The sequence below is a fragment of the Macaca mulatta genome, chromosome 13, assembly GCF_049350105.2.
Source record: "Macaca mulatta isolate MMU2019108-1 chromosome 13, T2T-MMU8v2.0, whole genome shotgun sequence".
Classification (NCBI taxonomy): Eukaryota; Metazoa; Chordata; class Mammalia; order Primates; family Cercopithecidae; genus Macaca; species Macaca mulatta.
This window is the reverse complement of record NC_133418.1, coordinates 51,481,718-51,502,013: the sequence shown is the minus strand read 5'-3', so window position 1 is coordinate 51,502,013 and position 20,296 is coordinate 51,481,718. Positions and strand designations below refer to the sequence as shown.

At 45.9% G+C, this 20,296-nt stretch overlaps 1 protein-coding gene and 1 long non-coding RNA gene across 17 annotated transcripts; one reads left to right on the top strand and one right to left on the bottom strand.

Annotated features, from left to right (window-relative positions):
* Positions 1-865: 865 nt before the first annotated feature.
* Positions 866-19,177, top strand: CCT7 (chaperonin containing TCP1 subunit 7). 16 transcript variants are annotated; one of them, XM_015112533.3, is made up of 13 exons: positions 866-932; positions 5,985-6,271; positions 6,514-6,667; positions 7,302-7,408; positions 9,325-9,450; positions 10,288-10,340; positions 10,849-11,020; positions 14,003-14,167; positions 15,230-15,418; positions 16,049-16,146; positions 16,493-16,625; positions 17,400-17,606; positions 18,810-19,177. In XM_015112533.3, the coding sequence occupies exons 3-13, from the start codon at positions 6,640-6,642 to the stop codon at positions 19,029-19,031; spliced, it is 1,500 nt and encodes a 499-aa protein (XP_014968019.1). In that variant the 5' UTR covers positions 866-932; positions 5,985-6,271; positions 6,514-6,639; the 3' UTR covers positions 19,032-19,177.
* On the bottom strand, positions 877-4,597 carry LOC144333746 (uncharacterized). The gene is made up of 2 exons (XR_013402712.1): positions 4,173-4,597; positions 877-3,118 (listed from the first exon to the last, which is right to left on the bottom strand). It is a non-coding gene; the product is annotated as an uncharacterized LOC144333746 (long non-coding RNA).
* Positions 19,178-20,296: the final 1,119 nt, after the last annotated feature.

Below are 20,296 nucleotides of genomic sequence, written 5' to 3'. Positions count from 1 at the left end.
CCGCCCCAGCATTTCTCAGTTTGGACTCCGCTTTCCTGGTCCTCGAGGGCGGTGGGCGGGCCGCGAAGGACAAGCACTGGAGGTGTGCCGGTACCGGACTTGCTTCAGCTGCCGATAGTCATGGCCGTTAGTCCTTGCGGTCTCGGTCCTGTCCACTCTAAGGCCGCCTCGCTTGACTACGATTAGCCTTCTCCCAGCTGCGCTTCCCTCTTCCCCACGCCTTCACGGGAAGGCACTCGTCTTGCGCCACGGGGTTCTCCGCCCAGTGCCACCAACGCTTGCGCGCTCACCGTGGATACGCGCTGGGGACGCGGCCTGGCGCACGCCATCCACGAGGAGCCTCTGGCCAGTGCAAAGCCAGAAAACGGGCTTTGGGGCCAGCTTCCCACGCTCGCCCCGTTGACACTGTGTAACTATGACACTGGACACCGTAACCTGTCAGCCTCCGTTCTCTCATCAGTAAAATGGCCTTAATAATAGGACCAACGCAATAGGGTTATGAGGATTAAATGAGATCGCTCACGTAAAGTGCTTTGGCACCAGCCTATCCCACACTTTGCGTCCCACACTTTTGCCTTTATTGCATTCCTTGGTCTGGCGCCCGGGGATGGAGGAAGGTGGAATTAAGTTAGTAGGTGATGCGGACCGAGCAAAGACCCTCCGTGCTCAAAGTAGCACGACCGAAATGCGGTGATACCCTCTTTAATGACCACCCCTCACTAGCGAGCCCCGGAAGCCCAGCCTCAGGTCCTTCTAGCCGCACCGACTCGGTGGTAGCGAACCATAGAGTAGCGGAAGTGGTCCGTTCTTTTCCTCTCCCGGCCCAATCTTCTGGGTATTTCTATTGCGCGAAGCATTGTGGGTTGCTGGGCGGCCGGGTCTCGGAGAAGAGGGGAGAGTGGCGGGCTGCTGAATCAGCTTCCAAAATGATGGTGAGTGGTGTCTCGCGCATCCGTCGCCATCAGCTGCTATCTGGCCGGTGGCCGGCCCCACTCGGCCGGGGCTTCCTCTGTAGGATCCTTTTTTACTTGACGCCTCTGTTCTCGCCCAGATCCCCAGCTTATGGGCCACCCCGGGCAGTCGCGGCCTGGCTCGGCCTGAGCACGGCGCTGGAGCCGTTGGCGAGGGCTGCGTGGGGCTTTAGGGGAGTCTCTGGGCGGGCCGGTTGGGGACTACAAGTCCCAGGGTGCTTCGGGCCCGCAAACCCACGTCGAGGACCTCTTTTTGAGCCCCGCATGACCGGGACTTGCGTGAAACAGTGCAGGTCGGCCGTGGTTACGCGGTCGGCGCTAGACTTGGAAGCCCGGGCTGCCCTGAGATTTGCAGTCTATAAAGACGTGTGCTTCCTAGAACCGGCAGAGGCACATTGGGGACCTCATATTATGCCCGCCCAGGGACTCACTATGGTCACTCGCTGACCCTCACCGCAGTGTGCAGAGAAGCAGACGCCTTCCCTAGTACTTTTAATTCATTCACTCGCTCAGTCATTAAATAAATGTGTCTCTAGTGCCTACTGAATGTACCAAGCCCTGGTGGTTGCCGGGGGGTGCAGCCTCTCAGCCAGGAGAACGGGAAAGGCAGATGGAGACACTGTATCGGAGGTGGGAAGACCCAGGCTCGGACTCCGGTGACATTAGAAAGACTTTTCTAGTTGGCTACCTAACTCTGGGTCTCATTTTCTTAAAATATGGGGCGAGGGAGTTGCTGTGAGTCCTGGAGCCACCTAAAGTGCTCCTTGTAGCCCTACTCCCCACACCTCTTTTCTCCCTCTCGTAGCTTCAGATGCTTCCCGTGGGTCCCAAGCCTCGATGGTATCTCCTGGGTTGTTGTTGAGTAGGGCCAGCTTCCGAGGTGGTGTTTGACCCTGACTGAGATACTGCTTTCTGTGCACTTTGCAGTTCACTTATTCATTTTGGCCTGTCCGACTCAATCTTCTGTTCTTTTCCTGCTTCCTGCAGCTTTTCCCTGTCCTGTTAGGGAGGCAGACTCCTTTTAGGTGTTCTACCAGATGCCCTGTGAATCCCGCTTGTACCCAACGTAGAAGGAAATTCGCATTTAACTGTACTTCTCTTCCCTTTATGTCTCCAGCATTGCTCATTCTTGAAGTCTTCATCTTCTGTGCAGAGGCAGCATAGTATAGCAGTTTAGAGTAAGGCCTCTGGAGCTACACTGAATGCCTAGGTTTGTAACTTAGCTCTGGCACTTACTAGCTGTGTGACTTTGAGCATGTTATTTAATTTCTGGTTCTCAGTTTGTCAGTGTGCCTTGCAGATAGTAAGCACTCAGCAATGTTAGCTCTTACTTGGCGAGGTGGTTGTTTGGTTCCTTTCATCTCTGTAATCAGTCCACCCCGCTGCCAAGTCTTCCATAAGAGCTTTAGTTCACATTCACACAGCTGGGGATCAGAACCGCCATTCTCTGCCGTGATAAAACTTCACCAGTGGGCTCTATCTCGGTCACCACACTTGGGTTTTCCCTGAACTGACCCCTATTCTGTCAGATTGACTATTTCCCTGCTGTATTGGCTCTTAATATCTCCTTCCCATTTTTGGAACGTAAAACTTCTATCTCCAAGAGTCTTCCTGTCTTCAAATTGGCCCCTGGTATTCTAGAATCCTTCTGTAATCGAAAGAGAAGTGAAAAGGTCCCCTGAAACCTCAGTCCTGTGATGTTGGTACAGCTAGTATAAAATGTATGTCCTTGCCTTTGTGGTGTTGAGCGCTCTGTGCCTTGGCATATACACACTTGTTCTTGTTTTGTAAACCATTAAGCTTAATGATGCTTAGTGAAAGTTTTAAAATAGGATGAAGAGGAAGATCAGTAAGCTGAAATTCCAAAACCTTCCATGATACCTGTGACAGGATTACTGGAGTCTGCTTTTGTTTGTTTCTTTCTTTTTTTTTTTTTTCCCCCGAGATGGAGTCTTGCTGTTGCCCAGGCTGGAGTGCAGTGGCGTGATCTTGGCTCACTGCAACCTCCACTCCCAGGTTCAAGCAATTCTCCTGCCTCAGCCTCCCAAGTAGCTGGGATTACAGGCGTATGCCACCACGCCTGGCTAATTTTTGTGTTTTTAGGAGAGACTGGGTTTCACCATGTTGACTAAGCTGGTGTCAAACACCTGACCTTGTGACTCACCCACCTTGGCCTCCCAAAGTGCTGGGATTACAGGCATGAGCCACCACACCCGACCTTGTTTCTTATTTATTAGAGTAATAAATAAAAAAAAGGAGCGAGGTTGAAAGTAACTAAGGGACGGAAGCTGGACTTTCCATACAGTGCCTGCTGCTGGGAAACTGTTAGAAGAGAACCTATATCATGCTTGGCTTGGTTTGACTCAACCCAGCTCTGCCACCTTTTCCTCCCCATAGACGCTCTCTACCCAGCCTGCCATTTCTTCTGGGCCTACAAAGCATAGAGAACCTGGGGAATCTGTGGTTAGCTGCTTCCAAGCTCTGCTTGCATTGTACTTAAGAACTCTAAGTAAATTTAGTGTTACTATACTGACAGTGCTTTTCTCCCCAAAAGTCAAGAAGCCAGTACTGTTAAACACTTACAAGTAGCAGTTGGATTTTCAGCCCCAGAAGCTGCTGAATATTGCTTCATGCGTGACCAAATCTTGGCACTCTTCAAATTAAGGTTATTCTGGTCCTTGTTTTTGGAAAGCTTATACTTAAGATAGATAGTAATACAAAAGTTGTGAGCAAGTGCAAGTGAAGAGAAAGTTACGGGATCCCCTGTTCAGATGCCCCTGTTATTACTGTAGAGAAAACTTCTTGGAAGAATTGGAGCCCTGAGGAATTGGTGAACTGGTGGTAAGAAAGTGGTTTTGGTAGAAGATGGCAGTGACTATTTTAGATGGGGGTACACTTTGCAGGTTGAGGTGAGAAAAAGTGTACATAAGCATTGGATAAGTTAAGCTGTTAAGGAGGTGAAAGAACCTGTTGAAGGTGGTAGAAAAGTGATTTAGACTCAATGTTAGTTTTTGATTTAAAGTGTAATACTCCACCTGTGGCAGGGGTGGACCAGAGAAGACTTGGGGCTGCCATAAGGAATGATTCAGCAAGACTGACAGATGGTGGGGCCTTTCAGGACACACATCTTTCCCTTACAGAAGGTGCCACGGACTGGGCCAGGAAGAATGCTGGCAGTATAGAGAAGCCATTTCTTGCCACCAGACCTGGGACACTCCAGCAAAAGGAAGGAATTTTCCCTTCAGTTGATGCCTGACCCCAAATGTAGGGGTTTACATGACAAGCATTCTTTTTAAAATAAAAAATAAAATGAGTAATGTTTGATTATTTGACAAACATTTACAAAAAATTAATGAGGGCCTGGCATGGTGCCTCATGCCTGTAATCCTAGTGCTTTAGAAGGCTGAGGCGGGAGGGTTGTTTGAGGCCAGGAGTTGGAGACCAGCTTGGGTGACGTTTTTTAAATACAAATTTAAAAAATTAGCCAGGTGTGGTACCACATGCGTTGAGGCCCAGCTCAGGAGGCTTGATCTTATAGTAAGCTATGATCTCACCACTGCACTCCAGCGTGGATGGTGGAGCAAGACCCTGTCTCTTAGAAATATTTAAAAAAAAAAAAAGAATAATATATTAAATTACTCCCACTCTCTTATTCCGTGGAGTTTATTGGGTATCTTTCATTTTCTTTTTGTAGAGACAGGGTCTTGCCCAGTTCCCCAGGCTGATCTTGAACTCCATGAGCTCAAGTGATCCTCTTTTTTCTACAGTGGTTTTTGTTTTTATGTAAATCACAGTATGCCTTTCCTCTGCTGAAAGCTTCCCAGGGCTTTCCTTTTTAGGAATGAAATCTGAACTCCTCACCATAGTATGTCTACAAGTGGGTATGTGATCTGGTTCCTGCCTGCCTCTTCAGCTTTATTCCAGTCTTCCTCTTGATTACTACCCTCCAGCTGTGCTGGCCAAAAGAGTTGAGCTTTTTAAGAAATTGACCAGTTAATAAGGAATCAGCCTCATGGGTGGCTAGACTCTGTCTTTGGCAGGAATTCCTCACTCCTCGTTGTTAGGCTGGGAAAACCCTGTGCTTTCCTGTGCCTTCCTTGCTCAGACATCTCATGTGCCTGTAAGGACTAGGCGATGGCTTTCAAACTTTTTATTGCATGCCACAGTAAGAAATACTCTTTTTTTTTTTTTTTTTTTTTTTTTTGAGAGGGAGTCTCACTCTGTCGCCCAGGCTGGAGTGCAGTGGCGCCATCTCGGCTCACTGCAAGCTCTGCCTCCCAGGTTCACACCATTCTTCTGCCTCAGCCTCCCGAGTAGCTGGGACTACAGGTGCCCACCACCACGCCTGGCTAATTTTTTGTATTTTTAGTAGAGGCGGGGTTTCACCGTGTTAGCCAGGATGGTCTCGATCTCCTGACCTCGTGATCCACCCACCTTGGCCTCCCAGAATGCTAGGTTTACAGGCGTGAGCCACCACGCCTGGCCAAGAAGTACATTTTTAATCATAGCCTAGTAACAAATTTAAACACAATAAAAGTTTTGAAATAGTATTTATCCTACTGCATTCTGTGTCACACACAAAATTAGCCAGAAACACTTGAGAAGACTGGATCTAGTTTGTGGGCTCATCTCTGAAGGCTCACATTTGAATGCAGAGGGAAAGTACTCTGGTTTGCTAAGCTGAGAAATTACCCTCTGTGCTAATAAAGGTGGTCACTGGAGCAAATATATCTGAGCAGGCCCTTTAAAACAAGCAAGTATTCCTGTTTCTCAGAGTTTCTAAAGCAGGTCTGCAAATGAAGCCCTTACAGGGATAGGGAATGTTCTGGAGACCAATGCAATGTAGAAAGAGAGAAACTTCTTTGGGGTATCTGATTGGAAATTAGTCACACAGAAGCTTTATTGAGCCAGCATGAGAGGTGGAAACATTGCTATATGAATTAGATTTGCCATCATTTTTCAAAACAGGGCAAAGGTACTATTTGTTTCTCTGCCTGTTTTCCTACACTGCAGCTGAACATCACTGTTATATAAAGCTGACTGCCTGGGCATCTCCAGGACAACACCTCAAGCTCTTGGCATCTTGCATTTTGCATCAGTGCCCCATCTGCTTCCCTAAGATTGAGCTGTAACACAGACAAGTGGATGTTTTGCTGCGGGATGAACATTTAGCAGGGTCTGCCTCTTCCTCCTGTGTTGTGACCTAATTCCTCCGCACAGGGAGTAAGGTCAGAAGTTGAAAAGGCCATGGTCATTCAGCTGGGCACTGGAGAACTCATGATTTGTTCTTTTTAGACGAGGTCAGTGCTTCTCAAACCATTTTCCTGTCTAGTATACCTGCAGGGTAGGCTAAATTTAATAGTGTCTCTGGAGGTAGAGGCTGGTTGGGGAATGGATGTGGTAGACAGTTGGGGGAATGTGGTTTAAGAAGACCTCTAGATAATTCTGTTAAGGGAGAGATGGGAGCATTTTCCCCTTTCCCCTGCCAGTCTCATTATGATAGATGATTATTAAAAGCAGTTAATTTTTCTTTCTTTTCTAGCCCACACCAGTTATCCTATTGAAAGAGGGGACTGATAGCTCCCAAGGCATACCCCAGCTTGTGAGTAACATCAGTGCCTGCCAGGTGATTGCTGAAGCTGTAAGAACCACCCTGGGTCCCCGTGGCATGGACAAGCTTATTGTGGATGGCAGAGGTAAGTCTACAGAGTTCCTCAGGCCTATGTGCAGAGAGGAGGCTCCTGGGGGGTGTTTGGGACTAGCATACGTTGGTCTCAGAAATCCCACTGTTTTTAAGATCGTTGAAAGATGACTCACTCTGAAGCAGTTGCAATTCTTATATCGTCCTGACTGCTGAGCCCATGTGGGAATATATGAGAGAACCTAGGCTCAAAAGCCTGTTGCCTCACAGGGAGACGTGGCCTAGAAACATGAAATAGAACCATCTGGAGTTTCCTGTGGTCACTTCCATTGTTATCAAGACAAGAAAATTCCTGTTTATATCTTGGTATATTGATGTGTGAGGGTATCAACTGTGGTAAGAATATCTGAGTGGTTACTTCTATTTAAAAAATCTTCTTTGTATCCAGTTGATATGTATTAATTACTCTTCAAGGAAAATTGGGAGTCTGTGGTCTTCAAAAGCTTGTGATTTTAGACCCTTTGTGTACAGAGCGAATTCTGTATAGAAAGATCAGATAGGTATCCTTTCCCTTCAGCCCTGTCGTGATCCCTTCTGCCCCATCCCAGTAAAGTGTACCTGGTCTCTAGGTCCAACTTGAAGACAGCATTTAAGAAAGGGGCTTTAAATTTTTGTTTGTTTCTTTTAAGGCAAAGCAACAATTTCTAATGATGGGGCCACAATTCTGAAACTTCTTGATGTTGTCCATCCTGCAGCAAAGACTTTGGTAGACATTGCCAAATCCCAAGATGCTGAGGTAAGAAAATAGTTGTGTGTTTAAATGGAGGTTGAAACACATGCTTGCTCGCTCCTTAGTTCTCCTCTATTAAATTTTTTAAAGATTTTATATAATTAAAATTGTACAAGTAATACATGCTTATAAAAGTATTTAGAATTATTAGCCTTTTAAAATTCATCCTATTTCATTACATGTAGTTTTTCATATCCGTTAATACATTGGTGAATGACAACAGTCTTTAGATATCAGTCTACTGCCTGAGACCTTAACAGGTTGTGTGCTGTCATTTGTTTGAGTTGCTAGGTTAAATAATTCCACCTCTCATCGCTTATAAAATGGGGCTGTAAACTAAGGATTCCAATCTGCCCTTTTTTTTTTTTTTTTTTTTTTTTTTAAGGAGATGGAGTCTTCCTATGTTGCCTGGGTTGGCCTTCAACTCCTGGGCTGAAGCCTCCTCTCACTTCAGCTTCCTTAGGCGTTGGAGCTACTGGCATTTCCCAGTCCACCAGGCTTATTTTTTTGAACTGATGATAAAATAGACATAAAATTTATTCTTGTAACCATTTTTAAGTGTATAATTCATGGCATTAGCCATTCTGTCTTTTAAAAATAAATTCTAACCCTGGAGTATTAATAAATGTGTTGACAGATAGGTTTTGTATTTTAGAGTACTGTAAAATAAGTATACTATAGATATGTCCTAAAGTTATATTAAAAGATTTATTAGGACCCACTAGCCTATAAAATAGGTATAGCATATTTAAAATTAAAGTGAGAAGAGTCTGGATTTGATTTGTTTTTGTCTTCAATGAGGGAATAATACCTTTTGGTCCAGAAATCTGGCCACTTAAACCTTCTCTGTAGTAACCTTTTTTTTTTTTTTTTGCCCCATGAGAATTTCTTACCTTACACAGTGAAGATACATGAAGTTAAAAATAAATTTCTGGGCTGAGCATGGTGGCTCATGCTTGTATCTCATCACTTTAGGAGGCCACGGTGGGAGGATTGCTTCAATCCAGGAGTTTGAGATCAGCCTGGGCAATACAGCACGACCCCATCGCTACCGAAATTAATCTCTTCTGGTTTTAAGTTTATCCAATTTTCTTGAAAGCTCTTTTTTTCACCCTCATTAAGTAGGGTTTAGATCCCATCACAGAAAAGTACCATCTAAAAAAGATTAGCAGACTAGTAATCTGCTTATTCCCAGTTTTGTTGTGTTTTTTTTCTTTTGAGAGGGGGTTTCATTCTTGTTGCCCAGGCTGGATTGCAGTGGTGTGATCTCGGCTCACGGCAGCTTCTGCCTCCTGGATTCAAGCAATTGTCCTGCCTCAGCCTCCCGAGTAGCTGAGATTACAGGCGCCCACCACCACGCCCAGGTAATTTTTGTATTTTTAGTAGAGACGGGGTTTCACCATGTTGGCCAGGCTGGTCTTGAATTCCTGACCTCAGGTGATCCGCCTGCCTCGGCCTCCCAAAGTGCTGGGATTACAGGTGTGAGCCACTGTGCCCAACCACCTTTTGGTTCTTAAACAATGTTTGTCTCATGCTTCTTGGTACCATGATTTTTGTAAGTACTGTATTATAATACGCATGACAATGACTGTCTTATCACAATGCCTTGTACGTAACATAAGCTCTCACTTAATTCATGTGTGTAATTTTATACCCTGAGAACATGTGATTGTCCACATCAGCCCTCTTTAGAGAATGGGGCTGTCTGGGGAATTAATTTTGTAGCCCAGGACTATTTGACATGATGGATATCTAACTACCATTACCTTCTTTCTACTTATTGCAAAAACCTGTGCTTCCAGAAAAAAGCTTGACATCCATTTAAAGAATACTCAGTTTAAATGGGTAGTGTGCCTAAAAATGGAGTTTCAGGGCTTTATTCCCTGAACATCAGAAAACGTGTATTTCCTGTCATCTTCCAGGTGGGTGATGGCACCACCTCAGTGACCTTGCTGGCTGCAGAGTTTCTGAAGCAAGTGAAACCCTATGTGGAGGAAGGTTTACACCCCCAGATCATCATTCGAGCTTTCCGCACAGCCACCCAGCTGGTATGGGCAGTACTGATTAACCTTGCCTTGGGTCTGGGCACCTTCACATTTCTCTTAGGAAGGGGAATTTCTTTCCAGCAGTGTGGAGGGACTGGGGAACAGGGTACTTTGGGCATTTTCTGACATCTCCCTAGTAATCTCAGTTCTACTATTCTGTAGCCATTTGATGAGGTGTATTACTTAATCTTTTTAAGCCTCAGGTTAGAGTCAGCCTGGTAGACTATGATGTAGACATGGTCTTTTAGTAAGGACTAGTTTTTATCAAGTACCTCATGGTGTATATTGAGACCTAACTATTTGCCCTCTAACCTTCATTTGTGATCTGGGACAAGTCATTTAATCTTTCTAGGCCTTACTTTCTCTCTTTGCTATCTCTAATTTGAATAGTGACATTAAAATGAAATAATATATGAGGAGTACTTTGGAAAAGATAGTTTATATATTTGTAGCATGTTTTATATATAACTAATATATAAAGTGGTAGAAGTTGTCATAGGTGTTTTTAGTAAACCAGGAGATTTGGCTTAATCTCCTGTCACAGCTGTTTCCACTCATTTGTTGTAGTGTGTTACCTGCAGACCCAGAACAAAATCTTGGAAGCACCCTGATTCTTCAGAACTGTATACCCACTCTGCATTTCTGACTTTTGGAATTTTCTGAACTATAGAGTTTTACATTTTTCTGAGCAGTTACAAGACCTAGAAGTGTTGTTTCAGCTGTAAAGTATAAATGCTTAGGATTTGGGAGTAAACAGACTCGGGACTATTGAGAGATTGGGGTCCATTTCAGCAGTTCATCTTTAGCATGAGAAACTCATTCAACTTCTGTTCTTGGCAGGCGGTTAACAAGATCAAAGAGATTGCTGTGACTGTGAAGAAGGCAGATAAAGTGTAAGTCTGTAGTGGGCCTTTTTTTTTTTTTTTTTTTTTTTTTTTTAAAGAGACGTAGCCTTGCTATATTGCCCAGGCTGGTCTGGAACTGTTGGGCTCAAGTAATCTCCCAACTCCGCCTCCCAAAGTGCTGGGATTACAGGTGCGAGTCACCGCGTCAGGCCCTTGTCAGAACCTTGACTGACTTCCTGTGGCCAAATTGGATGCAGAAGCATGCTGCCGTTCTTCTATGTGCCTGGAGCTGTTTGGCTCATGCCGGACCCTTGGCTGTGTCCCAGGCCACAGAGCACAAAAGAAGCTGTCGACTGTAGTTTAAAAGCTGCCACATATGAGATCTTTGACTGCAGTCACCATCTGTCACTGATAATCTGCCCTAAAGATACAGAAGGTGAAGTTGGAGAGGGCTGAGTTTAGAGACTGGAAGGGAACTACCTCCACATGGTAATAGAATCAGATAAGAGGGATTTGGTTTTCAAGACCTGATGCAGATTCTACCCTTGTGTCCCAGGGAGCAGAGGAAGCTGCTGGAAAAGTGTGCCATGACTGCTTTGAGCTCCAAGCTGATCTCCCAGCAGAAAGCTTTCTTTGCTAAGATGGTGGTGGATGCAGTGATGATGCTCGATGATTTGCTGCAGCTTAAAATGATTGGAATCAAGAAGGTACAGGGTGGAGCCCTCGAGGTAAGCCTGCTGTGACCTTCCTAGACAGCTCTTGCTTTCATATTGACTCTTCAGACAGCTTCATATGGCAGAAGGGTACTCATTACAGGAGTAAAGAGAATGCATGTTAGGCAGGAAGTCAGACTTATATTGTACTTCCCGTACTGCCATTAGAGGCTGTGACTAGATAAACTTGGTAACCTCTGTGGATATTATTTGTCAGCAGAATAGAAAAATTGGACTGGATGATTTTCAGAATCTCAGGTTCTCTGTGTCAGTGGGTAGTTGGGGGGTAGTAGAACTAGCTCAAATAAATTATCAGTGACCTCCCAATTAATGCATCTGAGAGGGATTTTTCAGTTCACTGGTTTACTCCTAAGTGATACTGTTAAGCTCACCCTTCTTTCATTCATTTATCTTGAATAGGTGATACATATTTCAAACTGTGAAGGGGCCTAAAGTGTTTCATGCGCTACCCCTGCCCCATATACTGCCACTATTTGTGTGTATCCTTGCAGAATTACTTTGTGCATATATGAGCTTGTATGTAAATACTGTTTTTTAAAGACAAAAGATTGCTTATATAGTGTTCTGTAGCTTGCTTTTGTCCATTTAACAGCATACTCTAGAAACTGATCCATATTAACATGTGTAGCTCTTAACTCAGCACTCTCCAGTAGAGCTTTCTGTAGGGTGGTGGGACTGTTACATATCTGCACTGTCCAATATGATAGCCCTATCCACACTTGGCTACTGAGCACCTGAAATGCAACTAATGTAACTGAGGAACTGAATCTTAATTTTATTTCAATTTAAATGGCAACACGTAGCTAGTGGCTACTGTCTTGGACAGCAGAACTCCTCCTTTTTAACACAGCAGTGTCTGTCTGGAAAAGTCCTTGGTATCTCCACGCTACTTTTGGCCTTTGCAGTCTCTGGCCTCCTGTACTTATTTCTCGTCATCAGTGACCTCAACTGAAGCGATTTGGGTAGAGGAGGACCAGCTTGAAAGATAGCCTGGCCCTTCTCTTTAAATTTTACCCTCCCAAATTGCATTCCCACTTTGCCATTTCCCCTCCTATTGTGGCACATGTCAGACCAGTGGGCTGAGATTCTCTGTATATAATAAAACCGTGAGAAACCTGGAGGTCATCTGAGCCATTTCCCTGTCTTCATCATGGCTTGCTGACTTTGTCTTTACTCACTGCTTTAGTAGCAATTTTTCATCTTCTCTTGGGCCTTCCTACTTCCATAAATGCTTGAGATTAGATTGGCATCCACTAAACTAGAAATTAGGACTAATAATCTTACCTGGCAAGAAAGCCAGGGACTCTAAGCCACACTTGTGTTTTTCCCAGACTGTCCTACATTCGGTAAATACATACAAACCTGACCCAGAATTCAATAAATAGTGGTAGTGATTATTTACTTGTTACCAGGGTTAACTGAGAATTTCCTGATCCATATCTTTAGTCCTCACCTCTCCTCTGAGTCTCATGCTCTTGTATCTAACTGCTATTAAACGCTTTATCTTGTCCTCCAGTCCTGTGATAGCATTTTCTGTATTTCCTGTCATAGTTGGTGTCACCACCGTTTATTCAAACTAGGAATCTGGGATCATCCTTGAAAACCCTTCTGACTCCAACCTGTCAATTACCATTGTTCCATTTTCCTCGTGATTTCCGAATTATTTCTTGAGTCTGTCTCTTTACTCTTTCCTGGGACCATTGCCACCCCTCTTCCAGTTTTGGATCCCCTAAATCCATTGTACTTATTTACTGTTTGCAAGGTGAAGTCTCCTACTTTATTCCTCTGCGTAAAGCCTTCTGACGTCTGCACTCCCTATACAAAGCCAGGCATTAACAGAGCCTGTAAGACCCTTCTAAACTGGCCCCTGCCTGCTTCTCCTCTCTCTCCCTTACTGGCTGGTTCTTTAAATTCTAGCAACTTCAAATGGCTTTTCATTCCCTGATTCCACAGCACTGCCTCCCACCTCTTAAGAGCACTCGTTTTTTCCTTTTTTCTGTTTAACTAATTTCTGCTTATCCATCATTCAGTTCAGGCATCACTCCCTTTAGGAAGCTGTGGATTTGAATGATGCAGGAATTGGGGACAGATACTCTTCACCCATTGGTTACAGGATTATAGATTAGAATTGCAGATGAGCACTGGCAGAGAACCTAAAGGTTATTGAACTGAATACCCTTTTTTATGGTGTGGGAAGTGACTCGGTCATTTAGTAAGGAAAGGATCTGACATTGGAACCTAAGTCTCATGGTAGTGCTGAGTCAGCCCTGAGTGCAGTGTGCTTTCTATTATGCCCTGCTGTTAAATCCAACCCACAGAGAAGCTCTGTTGTGGAACAAGTGGTAGAAGATCCTAACTTGAGGGATTGAGGTCTGAGGAGCTGCAGTGATAGCTTAGAAATTACACGGGGTATTTCTGATTCTTATGACCTTTTGGCTTCATCTTCTGGAGGGAGGAAGCGTCAAGGCTCTAGTATCCATGCTATTGGGGGTATGGGGGTGGAGGGTGCAGTGCAAGTTACGGGTACATGGAGGTGTGCAGGAGGAGACTTGAGATTTGGGAGTTGGGGCATAGAAGGGGGTAGCATTGCACGACTTTCGCCTTCTTTGTAAACACCTGGCTTCTCTTCTGGCGTGCTTTATGGAAGTTTGTAGAGCATTCTCCATTGGCCAGTGCTGCAGAAGTCAGTCTTAGAGGACAGCCCAGTAGGCCTTTACCATGCTTTGCCTCTGCTAACCAGATGATTTTCCTTAATGCTAAAGGGATAACTGAAATAATATGTTGTGGTGTTTAAAAAAAAAAAAAAAAGATTTGTCTCCGATTTTATGATAACAGAAAGGCTGTGTTACAACAGTGAAATAAAGACATCATTAGCTCAGGTTCACAGGAATGGATAAGCACTAACCAGCAAAAAAGTAGCTTGATTTTATTTCATACTAGTACCAAACTGTTAAATTGTTTGTTTTCTTAAAACAGGATTCTCAGCTGGTAGCTGGTGTTGCATTCAAGAAGACTTTCTCTTACGCTGGGTTTGAAATGCAACCCAAAAAGTACCACAATCCTAAGATCGCCCTTTTGAATGTCGAGCTCGAGTTGAAAGCTGAGAAGGACAATGCTGAGATAAGAGTCCACACAGTTGAGGTAGGTGGGTTCACCAGTTGGTGGGGGCATGGAAATGGACAGCTTTCTGAGCCAGAGCCCTGGGTCTTCATGGCTGTTGTGGGCCCCTTTCTCTTCCTGCCCCCCTGAATATTGATATCTAAGTACTAGGCCCCCTTCTTTCCATACTCTATATTCTCCCTGAGTGACCTTGACCTGAGGAAATTTGGATAGGGCAGACCTGTTGAAATATGCTTTGGTCCTGGGGAAGGGGTTGGCAGGGCCTCTATAGCTACATAGCCTGCCTGGTATTTTGGTTCCTCTTGTTGGTGCAGGTGTGAGTTCCTCCACTTCTAGACTAGACCTAGTGCTGCAGAGACAGGTGTGCTCTCATTGTTGATGTTACCCAGGCTACCTCTGGAGGTAGCCGTGTCACCCATCTTTGAGCAGTTCTTGGGGAAGGGGTCTTTTTTTTTTCCTTCAAGATGGAGTCTCACTCTGTCGCCCAGGCTGGAGTGCAGTGGTGCAATCTCGGCTCATTGCAACCTCTGCCTGCTGGGTTCAAGCAATTCCCCTGCCTCAGCCTCCTGAGTAGCTGGGATTACAGGTATGTGCCACCACGCCCAGCTAATTTTTTTTTGTATTTTTAGTAGAGACAGGGTTTCACCATGTTGGCCAGGCTGGTCTTGAACTCCTGACCTCAGGTGATCCACCCGCCTCGGCCTCCCAAAGTGCTCTGATTACAGGCATGAGCCACTGTGCCCAGCCAAAGGGGTCTTATTGGGAACTCCATGAATCCAGCACCTCAGAAGAGGCTAGACCTCAGCCAGGTTAAATTATTTCTCACATCTTGACAGCACTAGCTCTGGTTCTCAGCCTTGGGGTTACTTTCTGTTTTTGTGTTGGGGAGTTTCAGGTGATTCGTAAGTCATCTTATGGGGTCCTTGTTTGCTTGGACTGAGGAGTGGCTATTCTGTTTATCTCTGTTAATTCCCAGATAAATCAGCATGTTTTATTTGGTGGGGGCGGGTGGGTGTATTTTACCTTACCATATATGTCAACCTTCACCCCAAAGCATTCTCATCCTTTTCTGGGTCTCTCCAGGATTATCAGGCAATTGTTGATGCTGAGTGGAACATTCTCTATGACAAGTTAGAGAAGATCCATCATTCTGGAGCCAAAGTTGTCTTGTCCAAACTCCCCATTGGGGATGTGGCCACCCAGTACTTTGCTGACAGGGACATGTTCTGTGCTGGCCGAGTACCTGAGGAGGATCTGAAGAGGACAATGATGGTAACCAGATTTTCACAGGCTGCTTCTTGGCCTTTGTGGCCCTGAAGGGTTTTCACTGACCCCTGGTATAACAGATAGTGTACTGTCAGGTTGGCATGTGAATTGAGCCCTGTTTTTTTTTTTTTTTTAACTCTCTTTTTTTCCAGGAAGCACTCCATTTCCATGTGTGTGTGCCCAGTGGCACAAACTACTTCAGTCTAACCAAAACAAGTCCAGAAATCTGGTTTGTGAGAGAACCTAGCAGTAATGCTATGATTAGCTGGACAAACTCAAATATGGATTCTTCTAGCCAAATTTCTTCCCTTTCATGAGCATCCCACAAACGATACTTTTAGGTTTAAAGTACTCCTGAGTTCAGGTGCCGGACCCAGTGCCACCCTAGTTAGGGGAGGGAGTATAAGCTGAATCGAATGGGTCCTTATCTCCTTTTTAACTTCTCCTGTTTGCCCTTGATGTGTTTTAGTTCTGTTTTGGTTTTTTGCTCTTTCAGAGGTGGGGAAGGGTCGCCTGGAAGTCAAGGGAAAGGGCGGGTAATGCAGAGGCATGGGAATTGGCCTTGAGACGAGGTGGCAGGAAGCTACCTGGCCTCGGGAACCTTCACTGCTAGATCTTGCCTTCCTTGCTCCCTAGGCGTGTGGAGGCTCAATCCAGACCAGTGTGAATGCTCTGTCAGCAGATGTGCTGGGTCGATGTCAGGTGTTTGAAGAGACCCAGATTGGAGGCGAGAGGTGAGCCGTGGGCCCAGGCCGAGCTCACAACCCGCCTGGATCTGGTCTTCTGCCATCTTTCGGCTGTGGTATACAGGTTTTACGGAGTCTCACCTTTGAGCCATAAAGAGCTCAGATAATGTACAGCATTACAGGAAGATCTAAAGCCTTGACTCCACAATCTTCTATGCCCTGGTGGTACAGTTGTAGACCTTTCCAAGAAAGCGTCTGTAAGGTTGGGATTGGGTAACCTGAGTGAAGAATGTAAGAGCAGCTGCTGAGTGTTGGGAGGGCTGGCAGTGAGAGCAATACAGTAGGACGGTGGCAGACAAGAGTTCATGTGTGTACTATTTAATCCTGGGCATAGGTACAATTTTTTTACTGGCTGCCCCAAGGCCAAGACATGTACCTTCATCCTCCGTGGCGGTGCCGAGCAGTTTATGGAGGAGACAGAGCGGTCCCTGCATGATGCCATCATGATCGTCAGGAGGGCCATCAAGGTACGGGGCTGATGGCCTCCTGCCTGCACAGCCTACTCTCATCTCCCTAGCTGATCAGACCTTGGATTTGTGTGGTGATTCCTTCTCTATATAACCTGCCCTTTCCTGGGTGGTGTGGTGAGCCCTGATTTGCCCCACAAATGGTAGAGAAACTGAGCCTCAGTTTCTCAAAAATAGGTCATCCTGCCTTGAAAGCTAAGACTTGTTCTTTTAGCCAGGTGTGGTAGCTCACACCTGTAATCCCAACACTTCGGAAGGCCGAGGTGGGAGGGTTGCTTGAGGCCAAGAGTTTGGCACCAGCCTGGGCAACATAGCGAGACCCTGTCTCTACAAAAAAAAAAATTAGCCAGGAATGGTGGTATGTGCCTGCAGTCAGTCCCTGCTACTTGGGAGGCTAAGGTGGAAAGATCCCTTGAGCCCAGGAGTTGGTGGCTACAATGAGCTATGATCACACCACAGCACTCCAGCCTGGGCAACAGAGCAAGCAGAAGAAACACTTGATTTTGTTAGCAAACTGTGGATCTAATGTAGTCAGGTATTCCAGTAATTGTGCCAATGTCTTTGAGCTGCAGGTGACCTTGAAAATAGAAACCATAAGGTTCAGCAGGTTGAAGTTGGGATGTTCTAGATAGGGACTGTGTCTGGGCTTTTGGGGCTTGGGATGGAGGAAGGAATGAAGAACCACTCTTTCTGGGCTGAAGGGACCTACTGAGTGGCCCCGCATGGAAGTTTGGACCAGGGGCCTTCTTCCATTGAGAGGTCTGATCTCTGCAGAATGATTCAGTGGTGGCTGGTGGCGGGGCCATTGAGATGGAGCTCTCCAAGTACCTGCGGGATTACTCAAGGACTATTCCAGGAAAACAGCAGCTGTTGATTGGGGCGTATGCCAAGGCCTTGGAGATTATCCCACGCCAGCTGTGTGACAATGCTGGCTTTGATGCCACAAACATTCTCAACAAACTGCGGGCTCGGCATGCCCAGGTGGGTCCTTTCTCTCCCCAGGGTTCCGGGTTTGGGCAGGTGGGCTGGGTTCTGAATGTGAGCTGTGCTTACTCAAGCTGTTCACGCGTAGCCCAGGAGATAGGCTGCAACTCCACCCAGCCTGTCTACCTGACCACCTGCCTCCTCTGAGGGCAGAAGGAAAGCCATGGTGCTAGCACTGGAGATCCAGGGTTTCTTCATTGCTTCTACCAAGAATATGATTGTGGCTGGGCGCGGTGGCTCACGCCTGTAATCCCAGCACTTTGGGAGGCTGAGGTGGGTGGATCATGAGGTCAGAAGTTCGAGACCAGCCTGGCCAACATAGTGAAACCCTGTCTCTACTAAAAATACAAAAATTAGCCAGGTGTGGTGGTGGGCACCTGTAATCCCAGCTACTTGGGAGGCTGAGGCAGGAGAATCGTTTGAACCCAGCAGGCAGAGGTTGCAGTGAGCATAGATCGTGCCATTGCACTCCAGCCCGGGTGATAGTGTGAGACTGTGTCTCAAAAAAAAAAAAAAAAAAAAAAAAAGAGTATGATGCTCCTCATGGTACCACAGGAGGAACCTTGCATCCACCTTCCTGGAAGCACACGCTGACTGCATGGAGTGGGCTTATCAGTGTGGTGAAGCCCTCCAGAGCCCTCCAAGTGTGACCCTCGGTTAGTTACTTCAACCTCTCTGAGAGTTTAATTTCTCCGTTTGTTAAATAGATGTAGGTTTGTTAAGTGCTCAGCACCCAGTGAATGACCCTGCTTCTGGCTTGTATTAGGACTTTTGCTTAAAGTGACTTTATCTCTGTGTCTCACTTGCCTCATCTATAAAATTGGGCTATTTGAAGCAATGAGATGAGAGATTGAATAGTATTTTTGTCATTCTTGTTTATCTTGGGAACTCATTGTTTGATAGATATATAGTCCTCAGGTGACCTGAGGATGGGGCTACCCCGAAACACAACAGCTTGCCTGGGAGAAGATCCCAGAGGTCTTGTGTGGTATGTCCAGGGTTAAAGGGAGGAGTTGGCGGGAGTAGGGGTGTTTCCAGGTTCCTGACATGCTGCCATAGGAAGATGCAGTATTCTTCAGCAAAATGCCACCAAGTTGAGAGAGTCTGTGGGTTCCTAGCAGTGTCTTTTGGAGTACCAGTTTACAAGAGGAAAGTTGAAAGCAGTTTCATATTACCTCCTTTCTTTTCCTACTCTTTCAGGGGGGCACGTGGTATGGGGTGGACATCAACAACGAGGACATTGCTGACAACTTTGAGGCCTTCGTGTGGGAGCCAGCTATGGTGCGGATCAATGCGTTGACAGCAGCCTCTGAGGCTGCGTGCCTGATCGTGTCTGTAGATGAAACCATCAAGAACCCCCGCTCAACTGTGGATGCTCCCCCAGCAGCAGGCCGGGGCCGTGGTCGTGGCCGCCCGCACTGAGAGGCACCCCACCTGTCACATGACTGGCTGGCTGCTGGGTGCACCTACTCTCCTTGGCTTGGTTACTTCATTTTACAAGGAAGGGGTAGTAATTGGCCCACTCTCTTCTCATTGGAGGCTATTTAAATAAAATGTAAGACTTCGGATAACTTTGTAAATTATTTTGGCACAGTACTCATAAATGTCTGGCTGTAGCTCCGAATTTTAGCTTTACATGCACTTGTCCAACAGGGAGACAAGAACATTATGGAGTCAGCTCCACTAGAGTGGCCCCTGTCTGGAAGTTTCACTATGGTTGCATTCTTCGTTCCAGAAGTGGCTGGACAACATGCAGTTGCTTTCTTTTAGCATCATCGTATTAGCCCTGGGCTAGCCAGGCACTGCTCCCAGGGTTTCTCTGGTTTGAGTGAATGGGTTATATTACCTTGTCTGCCCCTTCTATCTCCATATTCTTTTGGTTTAGTCTTTTGTTCCCTCTTACTCAAGACTGTGAGAAGGGTGTTTTAGGGAGGGTCTCATGCTCTCTAAACTCTAGTGATCCCTTGGAAATCGTCTAAGGAGATGACTGAAAGCATCCCCCTGGTCTTTTTAGCCCCCAGTGATCTTGGTGGTTTTGCTTTCTTGTGACCAATGGGAGTTTGGAATGGGTGGCACAGATGAGCTGGAAATCCAGCAGTGTCTAACATCCTCCTCATTTACACTGGTCCTGATAGCTGGCCTGCACCCTTCTGTAGTTGGTCGTTGTTAAAGCTGGAGGTAAATATGATGTCATTGTCAGCCATTGAGACTTGCTAGCTAAAACTGGAAAGGGATATTTTTTAAAAAATTCTCTGAACCCAGTCACTCCTGGTTAGATGGACTCAAAAGCACAGAGGGTGGTGGGCAGGTCCAGGCTTTGGAATCTGGCATTCCTCCTAACTTGATGGTCTTTGGGTAGACTAATTTTTCTGAGCCTCTGCTATTCTACCTGTATGACAGGGTAAGAGTAGCTGTCTCAAAGAGTAGCGAGACTTAAATGTTCATTTTACTTGATGTTAGGGACACAATTTTAAGCCTAAAACACTTACTCTTTTTTCTGATTTTAAATATTTCGAGACCCTAGGAATCAAGTCAGGGGCACAAGGGCATTTTGGATGAGGAAGTCAAGGCCAGACCATGATGGCAACCTGATCTCCCACAGTCAAAGCCTGATTGGCCAGAGCCTCCTGAGGAGGCAGCCAATCCAGGGAGGGGATGGGCAGTGCCTGCTGCCCTGTTGTACTGGT

What these genes read in the sequence shown, in the direction of transcription:
- CCT7 (XM_015112533.3), top strand. Translation starts at nt 6,640, where the DNA reads ATGGACAAGCTTATTGTGGATGGCAGAG. An exon ending in GTGAAGAAGGCAGATAAAGT is followed by an intron (nt 10,341 to 10,848) that starts GTAAGTCTGTAG and finishes CTTGTGTCCCAG; the next exon opens with GGAGCAGAGGAAGCTGCTGG. An exon ending in ACCCAGATTGGAGGCGAGAG is followed by an intron (nt 16,147 to 16,492) that starts GTGAGCCGTGGG and finishes TCCTGGGCATAG; the next exon opens with GTACAATTTTTTTACTGGCT.